The 13,082-nt window shown below is 53.6% G+C and overlaps 1 protein-coding gene across 1 annotated transcript in view; it reads right to left on the bottom strand.

The window, feature by feature from the left end:
- The window catches only part of LOC136947159 (afadin-like), a gene marked incomplete at its 5' end in the record, with an annotated part of 32,594 nt that extends 20,345 nt beyond the window's left edge, over positions 1-12,249 (bottom strand). The window contains 9 exon segments of the mRNA XM_067241045.1: positions 3,225-3,305; positions 4,721-4,824; positions 5,809-6,007; positions 6,352-6,495; positions 6,722-6,987; positions 7,297-7,391; positions 8,984-9,129; positions 10,513-10,533; positions 12,044-12,249. Coding sequence (XP_067097146.1) covers positions 3,225-3,305; positions 4,721-4,824; positions 5,809-6,007; positions 6,352-6,495; positions 6,722-6,987; positions 7,297-7,391; positions 8,984-9,129; positions 10,513-10,533; positions 12,044-12,249 — 1,262 coding nt within the window.
- Positions 12,250-13,082: the final 833 nt, after the last annotated feature.

Raw genomic sequence — 13,082 nt, forward strand, 5'->3', positions numbered from 1 at the left:
CACACACACACACACACACACACACACACACACACACACACACACACACACTGTCAGCACGGTGAGACAGCACATCCTCTCATTGTCTGTGGTCTCAGTAGGAGGTAAAGCGAGTTTTTTTTATGACCACAGCTCTGTTCTCCAGTTAATGGTCACATTGTCCTGGCCAAGCTCTATTGTGTCATAACAACATAGACACAAACAAATCCACACAGGCATACACAAACACACACAATAATAGTATTATCTAACCGTAATGAGATATGGGATAGAGTGTTGGAGTTGAACAGATAATTATTTTGTGGACATACAAAATACCTCAATGCCCATAGCTTGTAGTCTGGTCCGTGGACCAGAGGCAAGGGGGCGGGGGAGGATAGAGGTGCTAGTTAGTTCAGTTTGCTGGATAACCAGGTACGGTGGCTCTCAGCTAGTTAGCCAGAATCACCAGGTACAGCTTGCTGGAACCAGGTGTGAACACAGACAGGTTGGTGTTCTAGTAACCTCTTTTGAGGTGGGGAGAGGAAGTCCTGGACAATACCAGTAGACTCGACCAAGGAGCTGCAGAGAGCAGGATATCCCCTCGCTCTGAGGTATGTGTGTGTGTGTGTGTAAATGTTTTTGGGAGCGTCCATTGGCTTTTGGCGGTCCGGGAGTGTGTGCATAGCCTCACGGCCACTCGCCAGTGTAATCATTAGCTGCGTGCCCCTGAGACGGACACACCGGCCTACCAGCTGAACAACCAGATAGCAGGTGCTCCTCCTCTGACTCACACTGGGCTACGCGCACAAAAAAAAAACAATGGAGAAGAATTCCGGTTCAAACTGCCATTAAGCCGCCCGTCCTCCTGCTGCACTACAAACACCTCCACCCTCTCCACTCCCAAACACACACACACACACACACACCAGAAGCCAGAAACGAGTCTTACCTCCGGGTCTTTCCTTCCCACTACAGAGAACCACATGTTGCAGACTGGTTGTCGCAACCTGGTTGCTCCTCAGGGCTGGCTGAAGCTAGGTAGTTGACGTTCGGGAGCTGGGGAACAGAGGTCCAGTAGGATGGAGGGGGGGGGAGCCGGCCAGACCCCCTCACACCCCCGACACACGCACGCGAAAGTACTCCCAAGGAGGTCCAATTCCAGTCATGCGGATGGGACCAATCTGAAGGCTAGCCTAGGTCCTCTCTGCTACATGCTACAGTGGCGTGTGGTAGATATCCAGACTCCTGCTGGGAAATACCATGTCCGCTCTGTTCTTATGTAACCTGCACGTCAGCGCTAGGCTAGGCCAGGTCGCCGGCAATTAGGCGAAACCTTTCGAAAAATCTAGAATTCCGTCCGTGAGAGCTAACCTGTCATTACTCAGTCCTCCACTCTCTCTCTCCGTTTCTTTCTCTCGTTCCTTCACTGGTTTTGCCACTGTGCCTTCCCCTAGGCTTCCCTTCATACCCTCCCATTTCACCCTCTCCCCCTCCCTCCCCCTCCTACCTCTATCCTCCTCCGCCCCCTTGTCTCAGTCTGACACACGCACACACCTCTGGATGGAAATAGCAGTAAAAACAGAGAGAGGGGGGGGGGGGGGCGGGGGCCTACGGACCCTTCAAACCCCACGACTCGATGCTTTTGAAAATAAACATTACAGGGAGGCCCCCCCCTCCCTTCCTACACACACACACACACATGCCTTGACTGTTCCCTGCACACACACTACTTCATCTCCTACTTCTTCCCTCCCCGGTGCACACTCACACACACACACACACACACACACACACCCCACAAACACACTACACACATGAACACCCCACAAACACACCACACACTCACACCTACACATCCTCCAAGTCTCGACAGGCACACTGCCAGTCAAAACTCGCCACGCTCAAAAGCTGCAGCTCAACTGCTAGCTGACTCGCAACCGTAACATTTACATTTAGCAGACGCTCTTATCCAGAGCGACAGTAAGTACAGGGACATTCCCCCGAGGCAAGTAGGGTGAAGTGCCTTGCCCAAGGACACAACGTCATTTCGCACGGCCTGGAATCGAACCGGCAACCTCCTCATTAATAGCCTGATACCCTAACCGCTCAGCCATCTGACCCCTTAACCTGGCTGCTGCTAGCTGGGGCAAGAGGTTGCCTGCTAACGGGGCTAGAGGCTACCTCCAGCTTGGCTCCCTAACCCTAACAGCAGCAACTGTACCCTGCTCAAGGGGCTCCAGAAGCAGCCCAGCTGTGCTCACAACCCTGGGAAGCCATGGTGGCAGAGAGCAACAATAGAGTTGCTGTGTTCCTTCCACACCGCGACAGGAAGACAGACAACCCAAGACAGGAAACCCTCAGCCCTCGGCTGACTGGAGAGGGAGGGAGGGGGAGAGGGAGAGAGGGAGAGAGGGAGAGAGAGAGAGAGAGAGAGAGGGAGAGGGAGAGGGAGAGACAGGGGGAGGGAAATGGAGGGATGGAAACGGAGAGAGAGAGGGATAGAGAGCTGGAGGAGATGGGAGAGAGAGCGGCGGTGTGCAAGGGATGGGATTTGCTCACGGCTCAGTTGCGACAGCCTTAACATCTTAGACAGAAATACTGACTGAGTCAAAGATGGCCCCGCTTCAAAAACAGCAACATATTCTGTGTGCGCGCGTGTGTGTGTGAGGTGTTGACCTTAGACAGAATAGCTGAGCAGGCTCTGCCAAAAGTAAAACTAAACTTGACAACTACTTTACGAAATGCATGCGCCTGTCTCTCCCCCTCTCTCTTCCTTCTTCTCTCCCTCCCAGTGCCACGCCCGGCTGTGTGTGTATCCAGTCATTACCAAGGTTACTGCAGGGTAATACACACACACACACACACACAGTCTCTCACATGAAAACATATACACACAAACAAACCAACCAGCGTCTTTCACACATACACACAACAGATACACAACCCCATGCACTATTACACACACACACACCGGTCCCCCTCTTTCCCACACCCAAACAAAACACCGACACAAACACACAAACACATGTCCTACAGTCTCAGCGCCGCAAATCAGGTTTCCCTTCCGGGCAGCAAGTCGCACAGGGCCCAGCGAGAACACGGCCCCTCAGACAGACACACAGAGACAGACCACCTGACCACGCACGGACACAGAAGCTCTCTGATGTCTGCACCTCTAACCGGCTTGCGGGTGCTGTGTGGCACTACAGGAAGTGCTCCGGGAAGTAGCCAAAGGGTCTTACCTTGGCCGCCACGATGCTCAGCCCCATGCCGTTGTGCTTCTTCAGGGTGACGGTCACCACCTCCGGCTCCTTCCTCATGGCCTGCGGCGGACAGGGGAGACAGAGAGGAGAGAGAACGGGGGTGAGGAACGGACGAGCTGGCGCCGAGCGTTTCCAGAAAAGGAGGAGAAGTTTCCGGAGGGTTTCTCTGGGAGTGCTCCTAGCGGGGCGCTCTGACTCGCGAGGTGTCCGGGGGCAGACTGAGGCGGCGGAGGGAGGGAGCGAGGGAAGAGAGGGAGGGATGGAGGGAGGGACGAGGAGCGGGGTCGTGTCTTGGTGCGGGAGGGGTGGGGGGGGTGTGCCGCAGAGACGAACGAGTGGTTGCTGGAGAGAAGTCAAGAATGAAAGCCACATGCGCCTCGCTCCACACACACACACACACACACACACTCAATGGACTCATTTAAACACCAGCGACGGGCTGGCTGGCTCAGGAGGGTGAAAGGGTGGGGGGGGGGGGGGGATGGGGGTGGGTGGGTGAGTGAGAGAGACCAGGACTCCCCACACAAAGAGGCACTCTGGAACAGCCCCTCTCCTCCATGACGCCAAACACACTGACGCAAACAAGCTCTCTCTCTGTCTCTCTCTCTCTCTCTCTCTCTCTCTCTGGTGCTCTCCTTCTCTCTCCCTCGTAACTCAAAGAACTATGCTACTACACCACATGATTGACAGTGGGTGAGAGAGAAAGAAGGGAAACACACACACACACACAGCTGAACCGGTCTGCCTGACTGCCAGTGCAGTGAAGTCACCGGGAGCCAGAGGGCAGGGCAGGGCCCCCGACACAGGGAGCCGACCCGGCGTTGCCGCGGTGACGAGCTGTGTCGGCATCCGCTCTCTTCCGTCTCCTGTGCACCCTTTACCCCTAATCACCAGACCAAGTGTTCTCCAGATGAGAACTTTCATCTGCTGGCCGTGGAACAGCAGGGGCCGCCGGTGGAACCTGGCAGTGGGGCACTGGAGGAACACGACCAGTCACAGTGCACCGACAGGGCAGTGAGGCGGGGGTCCACTGGCGCTCAACTAGGCACCGTAAATCCCACTGTGTGTGTGTGTGTGTGTGTGTGTGTGGGGGGGGGGGGGGGGGGGGGGGGGCAGAGGAGAGGCCTATCATTACTGTTCTCTGCTCACTAATCAGGCACTGCGGTGGAACTGGTGTTGATTAAACCCTGAGAGAGAGGCTGTGTGTGTGTGTATGGGTGTGTGTGTGTGTGCTACAGAACAAACCCAGAACAGTCATGCTTGCATGCAAAGAGACATTCATCAAGAATAAAAACTGTAGTACACATCAGGAATTTGAAATATACAGTATAGTTTAAGAGAACTGGAACTGAAACAGTTCTCCTCATGATCAACCAAGAAGTTATACTGAGAGAGAGAGAGACAGACAGAGCGAGAAAGAGTGAGAGACACAAAGAGAGAAAGAAAGAGTGAGAGAGACAAAGCTAGAGACCTACCATGTCAGAGTTGTCGGCTGAGAAGTGGCTGTCACACTCGGCTCCCTCAAAGTAGACAGTCCAAGTGCCGGGGGAACGAGGGTGGGGAGTCAGGCGACAGAAGCCTGCACAACACACACACGGTAGGGTCAAACAACTGCCTCGGTGGCAAACACAGTCAGTGGATACTCTCTTGCTCCCTCTCCCTCTCACACTGATAAACAAAGACACACAGCAGGTAAACAGTTCAGTGGCATCTGCAACCTCTCTACCTAACTATTACTGAATTCCTCTGTCAACACGTCACCTAGACCAACACTACACCCACTACTGGTTGGCTTACAGCCTCGCAGACAGAGACAACCTACCCTGACAACCTATGACAGTATGTATCATCAAACTAACCTACCGTCATGACAGGTTCATCTGGAACTGTCATACCTGTGTCCACATTTTATATAATTTCCAAACAAGTCAGGGACATCTGGTATAAGCTGACCTTGCGAGGGTTAAAGCCACCCTGAATACATCTGGTGAGATGAGGGCAGTGTTCATTTTGACAATAATCTTACATTTAGTTTAAAAATATATATAATAATGTTGCACTTACTTGAAATTGCAGTTGGTTTATAGTCACATTTGAGTCAATTAGTTTCATTTTGGTGCAGGTTTTGTTTGTGGTCCTCAGTTTAAACTTTAGTCAAACTTAAGCCTAGCCAATGTTTTAGTCGTCATTTTCTCAGACAGTTTCATGATACTGTAATGGATTTTGCAGAAGGATATTTCTCCAGGCAGTAAAAATGCCATTGAGATTCCATGAAATCTTGTCTTTACTCGTTTCAATTTTGTTGTCAACTGCCATTTCAGTTGTTGTTACAAATGAGTCATGCAATAAAAGTCATGAAGTGTTGAAAAGTCATGGTGTTGACACTGTCGAGAGTGTGTGTGTGTGTGTGTGTGTGTGTGTGTGTGTGTGTGTGTACCACTCTGGCAGAACGGGGTCTGGGTAGACTCCCAGATCTTAGTATATTTCCGTGGTGTTGGTGAGTGTGTGTCTGTATAACTGAGTGTACGTGTGTGTGTGTGTTAGTGAGTGAGTGAGTGAGCACCTCTCTGGCAGAGCGGGTCCAGGAACTCCTGGAAGCCGTTGGGGACGTGGCGCACCACGTCGCAGGAGTAGCCGTCCTCGGGCAGCAGGAAGGGCAGCTGCAGGTCGGGGTCCTCCTCCAGCTGCACCTCCCGCCCGTCGCTGCGTGCCAGCTCGTCCGCCGTGTTCTCCGCCACCGCCACCACATGGTCGATCAGCTCCTGGAGGAGCATGCGGGCGTATACACCAACACAGAGAGAGAGACACAGAGAGAGAGAGAGACAGAGACACAGAGAGAGAGAGAGAGAGAGAGAGACACCCACAGAGACACAGACAGACGAGCAAGCGCCAATCAGAGATGAGACGTGCCCCAATCTGACCAATCAGAACTGAGGCACAGCGAGACCAATCCAAAGGGTCCGCATATATACGGGCTCATAGAAGTTTTGTACTGAAGCATAAAGTCAAGTTGAATAATACTTCAAGTGATCTGAGTGTCTTGAGAGCGTGTGTGTGCATGTATCTGCGTGTGTGTCAGAGGGTGTGTGTGTGTGTGTGTCCGTACCGGGGGTATGTAGGGCTCGTCAGGAGCACAGTGGTAGTTGGTCATGAGGGCCTGGAGCTGCAGTGAGTTGAGCTTGAAGCAGGTGTTGTGGATGTTCTGCACATCCTGCATGGAGTACTTATCCATGGTCAGCAGGGTGGTTGCCTGGGGGAACACACACACACACACACACACACTAAACACCTCCACGAAAGCACAGCTCAACCCCCCCATCCAAAATTAGACACAAAAAGAAATCAAAACTATCCAGCACATTACACAAACAACCCAACTCCAAGAGACCCAACCAGCCTTCGACCAGGCGAGTTCGGGCGCGTTCGTTTCGCCCCTCGGGTCGGGCCCTACAGGGGGGCGGGCGGGGAGCTCCTACCTGCACGATGCGGCTGAGGTGGCAGTCGGCGGCCAGCTCCAGGCCCTGCTTCTCCGCCCAGGCCTCGATGTGGCTCAGCTGCTGCCGCAGGATGGCGCCCCAGTAGTGCGAGCACAGGCCCGACTCGGCCTCCGTCACCAGCTTGTTGAACAGCCACATGTTGACAAAGTGGAAGAGCTGCGAGAACAGCTGGATGGTGAGCGCCGCGTTGACGCGGCAGCGCCGCAGCAGCGACATGGCGCCCGTCAGGGTGTGGAGCACGTCCTCTGTTTGGGGGAGGGGGGGGGGGGGAGAATGATGGGATTAATAATGTTGTGCTGTCCCCCCCGTTCTCGGGGAAAGTGTCATGTCCACTAGGGGGCTCTCTATACTCAAAGAGAGGCTGAGAGTGAGAGACAGAGACAGAGAGAGACAGAGACAGAGAGAGACAGAGAGAGACAGAGAGAGACAGAGACAGAGAGAGAGAGAGAGACGGAGACAGAGAGAGACAGAGACAGAGACAGAGAGAGAGACAGAGACAGAGAGAGACAGAGAGAGACAGAGACAGAGAGACAGAGACAGAGAGAGAGACTGACCTATCTTGGGTCTCTGTGGATTCTGCTCCTCGGGGTCATCAAGGAAGGCAGGCATGTAGTTGTTGAGGTCAGACTGGAGACAGTGGACCAGGTACCTGAGAGAGGGAGAGAGAAAGCGAGAGAGATACAAGCAGGTTTCAGTTCCCCATCCACACACAGCCAGGACAGCGATAAATCACTGGGGTCCCACAGTGACTCAGAAGAAGTGGACAGGACCCACTCTGGCCTCAGGAAACCTCATCTCATGGAAACTACGTCTCCCCCCAACTTCCTCTGAAAGGCAGGCCACTCCACACATCACCAGCCCCTTCCTGACAGTATTCTCATAACAACTTCATAAATAACAAAAGGTGCCAGCCATCTCTCTCTACGAGAGGCTACAGCCTCTAGTCCACTCTCTCTCTACAGCCTCTAGTTCACTCTCTCTCAACAGCCTCTAGTTCACTCTCTCTACAGCCTCTAGTCCACTCTCTCTCTACAGCCTCTAGTTCACTCTCTCTCTACAGCCTCTAGTTCACTCTCTCTCTACAGCCTCTAGTCCACTCTCTCTCTACAGCCTCTAGTTCACTCTCTCTCTACAGCCTCTAGTCCACTCTCTCTCTACAGCCTCTAGTCTACTCTCTCTCTACAGACTCTAGTTCACTCTCTCTCTACAGCCTCTAGTTCACTCTCTCTCTACAGCCTCTAGTCCACTCTCTCTCTACAGCCTCTAGTTCACTCTCTCTCTACAGCCTCTAGTCCACTCTCTCTCTCTACAGCCTCTAGTTCACTCTCTCTCTACAGCCTCTAGTCCACTCTCTCTCCCTAAACAGCCTCTACTCCACACAGCCTCTTGAAGGCCGAGACAGAATGTGCAGTTCCTTTCCTGGATAACAGTTATGAGACAGAAGACCCATGTTCAGAGACAGGAGCTTCACATGAAGCCCATCCTCCACTTCATGTACAGGACCTGGGGGATATCACTGGCTACTGTGTTCCAGAACATTAGAGAACACGTTGTCCTCCCAGGAGTCAGGACAACACCGCCACCAGCAGTTTGTTGTCGTTTTTGGTCCTTTTCGGCGACGTGGGAACACCATCACTCCTCCTATCTAGGCCTGTGAAGGACATGGCATCTTGGTATTTTGCCCATCTCCTCATTTACTCTCCAGATTACGGGGAATGTTTGACTCCATAACATCTCCTCTCTGCGTGTGTGTAGCCACTAAACCAGCTTCTGTTTCTGGTCTTCCCTCAGAGTCTAGTCTCCTCTCCACATGACCCTACATGGTCCACAGTACCCTGCCCCCCCCCCCCCCCCCACACCTTGTACGGGCTGCTAGCATTGCAGACGTCCGGTAAAACAGATTCTGTCTACGAATTCGACATTTCAACCCGGCTGACATGCCAAAGTTAAGACACACACTCCACAGGAGAGCTTAGGATCAGTGCTCAGACAGACAAATTATGAACAAGGAGCTGTACCGAGGCCTGGGTGAGGTCTGGCCTATGGGGAAGGAGGTTATGCCAACAACAGCCTGGTTAGCAACATGCTAACGGGCCGACATCCTTGTCGTCATGCTACTGGGGAGAGGTAGTATAGAGTATCCCATCCGGAGAACCACAGCTGGGTTTGGAACGAGGACCTGACATGAGGCTGGGTAGGAGGACCAGGCAGGGTCAGGGGTCAGGGGCCAGGGGGACCTACTTGAAGGCCATCTGTACGAGGTGCGCCAGGACGTCCTGGGCGTCCAGCGTGACGCGGCTCAGGTCCTTGTCCTGCTTGACGAAGTTGAGCAACTCCGAGGCGTTGGCCATCCAGAAGGCCAGGGCCCCCGCGATGTTCTTCTGCTTCTGAAACAGCCGAGCAGAGAGAGAGCGGGGGTTAGGGAGAGGGCTGGAGAGAGAGGGGGGGTGGGGGAGTGGGGAGAGGGGGTCTTTGGCATAGGCAGTGACACGTAGATAGAGTTTTAGCACCCCCCCCCCCCCCACTCCCCCGTGACCAGACCCTGAGTTTCTACCAATAGCCTCTTTAAAAAGGCAGAGCATCACTCAACTCCGTTTAGACCGTCTTAGATTGAAGCGCAGCTTAGACAGTTGTCTTGACCAACTCTAGAATGTTCCAGCCCAAACTGCTGCTGTTCAGCGGCAGGGAGGTTCGGGAAAGGTTCTAGAATGGTCCATGTCGTCAGTGTGGCGGGCTGTCCTGGTAAGCTGGCTTCTCTGCCACCTGGAAACAGACCTTCCTGTGACAGAACTGCCGGCTTCCAGAAACATCCGAGGCCATTGCTCTAGAACCGAGTGTCTGGTCAGTGATGGGTGCTTTCCCCCTTTCACTCGAGAGAGAGGGAGGGATGGATACACAAGGGCCGCTGCCCCCTACGTCTCGAGGCTGATCCCCCCCCTGTGTATCCCATGCCCGCACTCCCCCGTCCCTGCAATGAACGAGACAGCGAAACCAACGAAAACAAAAGTACCCCCCCCCCCCCCCCCCCCCCCCCCCGCCCGCCCCTCCTCCCCCACCCTGTTGGAGGAGAACAGCCGCAGGACAGACGGAACGCATCCAAAAGAACTGAAGAAACACGGGAGACACATAAAATGATACAAACGCACAGACAGACGGACGGACGGACAAGACGGACGAAGCAGCAACAGAGGGGAGCAGGGGGAGGGGGAAGGGGGTCATCCCATCTCTCATCCACACGGTCGAGCGTTAAAGACACAGACTGGGTCACATGGTGCCAAGACTTAACATGGAGGAGGGGGGGGGGGGGGGGGCACAATTAAGAGCTTTGGTTGGTTGGTTGGGCAGGGCGGTGGGGCTTGTTTAGTACCAGGTTTCCAGGAAGCTGAATGAGGGTTATGTGTTTGTTTGTTTGTGGTGGTTGTTGTTGTTTAGAGTCCAGCTGTGGGAGGAGGGATTGTTATGGTGGTTTGGTTTCTGTTATGGACAAAAGAAGCATGGAGGACCGAGCCAAGCTGACTGGACGCCGGGAGAGACAGCAGAAAGAGTGAGGGATGGAGAGAGAAGCGAGAGAGAGAGAGAGAGAGAGAGAGAGAGAGAGAGAGAGAGAGAGAGAAGCGAGAGAGAGAAGCGAGAGAAGCGAGAGAGAGAGAGAAGCGAGAGAGAGAGAGAGAGAGAGAGAAGCGAGAGAGAGAGAGAGAGAGAGAGAGAGAGAAGCGAGAGAGAGAGAAGCGAGAGAGAGAGAGAGAGAGAGAGAGAGAGAGGGGACCTACCTGGTCACCTTCAGGTATCTCCTGTATGGAGGGGGGGGGGGGAGAGGGAGGTGGAGGGGAAACACATTTGACAGGACAGAGAGAGAGACTGTCAACAGCTACGGCATGGACACAGTACACACAGCTATGTAACACACACACACAACTTCTCTTTGGCTGCCTGAGGCTGAGAAGCAGCTGTGGGATGCAACAATGGAGGTGTAGAGGAGGTCTATCTGGGAGGAGGTGTAGGGGGTTAGAGGAGGTCTATCTGGGAGGAGGTCTATCTGGGAGGAGGAGGTGTAGGGGGGTAGAGGAGGTCTATCTGGGAGGAGGTCTATCTGGGAGGAGGAGGTGTAGGGGGGTAGAGGAGGTCTATCTGGGAGGAGGAGGTGTAGGGGGGTAGAGGAGGTCTATCTGGGAGGAGGAGGTGTAGGGGGTTAGAGGAGGTCTATCTGGGAGGAGGAGGTGTAGGGGGGTAGAGGAGGTCTATCTGGGAGGAGGAGGTGTAGGGGGTTAGAGGAGGTCTATCTGGGAGGAGGAGGTGTAGGGGGGTAGAGGAGTTCTATCCGGGAGGAGGTCTATATGAGAAGAGAAGGTGTAGGGGTGTAGAGGAGGTCTATCTGGGAGGAGGGTTAGAGGAGGAGTGTTGACCTGTCGCTAGCCCGCTGGGCTCCTCCAGGACACACGGCTGATCTCAGGGATTAATAAAGCCATGTTCCTCACAGGGGCTTGAGATTGGGATTACTCCCAAATCATCTGAACCAAAATCCACATTTAAATGGATTTGATGATTCTAATCCTGACTAAGACTCTGGAGTGTGTGCGTGCGCGCATAAGAGACAGCTTTGGAGGTTCTCTCTCCTCTGAGCACAGTTCCTGCCTACCAGTCCCAGAGCTTGGCTAGATGTGAGCTCCTAAAATGGTAAAATAGAGTAAATGGATGAGAAAGGCATGTGTGGTGTGTTTTAAGTGTTGGCTGGCTGGCATTTGGAACAACACTCATATCCTCTTTTAAGACAGACAGACACAGACAGACAGACAGACAGACAGACAGACAGACAGAGATGCATGCAGACAGATAGACTCAGACAGACAGGGTATGGTCAGGTCACTACTGCTACTAAAGCTTCGAAACCTCTAGTCAGAGGAAGACTAGTGTTTTGTGTGTGGTGGCGCTCAGTGATGAGGTTGCTGATTGGGGCAGGGGGGTATGGGGGGGTATGGGGGGGGGGGGGTGTTGGTCCTTGGTCACCTGTAAGCTTAATGAGCTGAGGGGTTCAGAACGAAGGGAAGGAAAAAAACAAGAAAAGAGAGCAAACATTCCTTCTTTTTGGGAGGTTCTGACACGAATGGGCCTATAGAGTGTAGCCAGATAGACGTTCAAACACACATACAGACAGACAGACGTCCAAACAGAGAGACACAGACAGGCAGACAGACAGACGTCCAAACAGACAGACAGACGTCCAAACACACAGACAGACAGGCAGATAGACAGACGTCCAAACACACAGACACAGAGAGAGGTAGAGAGCGCCGGGTGACTCACCTGAATGACTCCTTCCATCATGCTCACCATCTTGTTGACGATGGCAATGACCTTGTGCGCCCTCTCAGCCGGGCTGAGGTCGGGCCGGTGCTGCGAGGACAGCACGAAGCGACAGGTCATGTACAGCACGTAGGTGGGGGACAGCTTGAAGTGCACCGTGGAGCTGTTGGTGTAGTTGATGATGGCCGACAGGAAGGCATCCTCGGCTGTGGGACACACACACACACAGATGTTCTTATGTGATACAGAAATGAGGTTGTACCTGTATTCTAGGAATTTTCCGTTGCTCTGGGTTTATGTGAAAGTCAGAGTGTGTGAGGTATAGTCTGTGTGTGCGTGCATATGTACGAGGGAGAGTATGAGGTGTGTGTGTGTCTCAGATGGGCCTACAGATAACATTGTCCCTACGATCTCTCTCTTCCTGGCTACACACCGGGGCTCCCTCCCAGTGCATTGTGGGACGGCGCTGGTATCAAAGGGTTTGTGGCGGGGGCTGGCCAAACACATGAGCTCACCCTGGTCCTAAGACATGCGGCGCACTGGCCGCAGAATCAACAAACATCTGTGTGTACCCAACCGTCTTGGAAGGCAGTTAGAATGGCTTAAACCAATAACCATGGAGGCCAGAGATGAGGAGAGGGGAAGAGGCCTGGGCAGGAGGAGGAGAGGGGGAGAGGAGGAGGAGAGAAGAGGAGGAGGAGGAAAGAAGAGGAGAAGGAGAGGAGGAGGAGGAGAGAAGAGGTGAAGGGAGAGGAGGAGCAGAGGGGAGGAGAGAAGAGGAGGAGATGGGGAGAGGAGGAGGAGATGGGAAGAGGAGGAGGAGAAGATGGGCAGAAAAGGAGGAGGGGAGGGGAGCAGGTAGAGAGGTAGAGATGAGGAGAGGGGTAGAGAGAGAGAGAAAAAAAGAGTAAGAGGGAGAAAGAGAGTTACATCCAAACGGAAAGGGGGGGGGGGAGATGGTGTGGGAGTGACAACATGTGACAGCGGGGGATGACTGAGGGAGAGGAGGAGAGAGGAGAGCTGACCACTGCCCCCTGCT

The sequence above is a fragment of the Osmerus mordax genome, chromosome 8 (genome assembly GCF_038355195.1).
Source record: "Osmerus mordax isolate fOsmMor3 chromosome 8, fOsmMor3.pri, whole genome shotgun sequence".
NCBI classification, from domain to species: Eukaryota; Metazoa; Chordata; class Actinopteri; order Osmeriformes; family Osmeridae; genus Osmerus; species Osmerus mordax.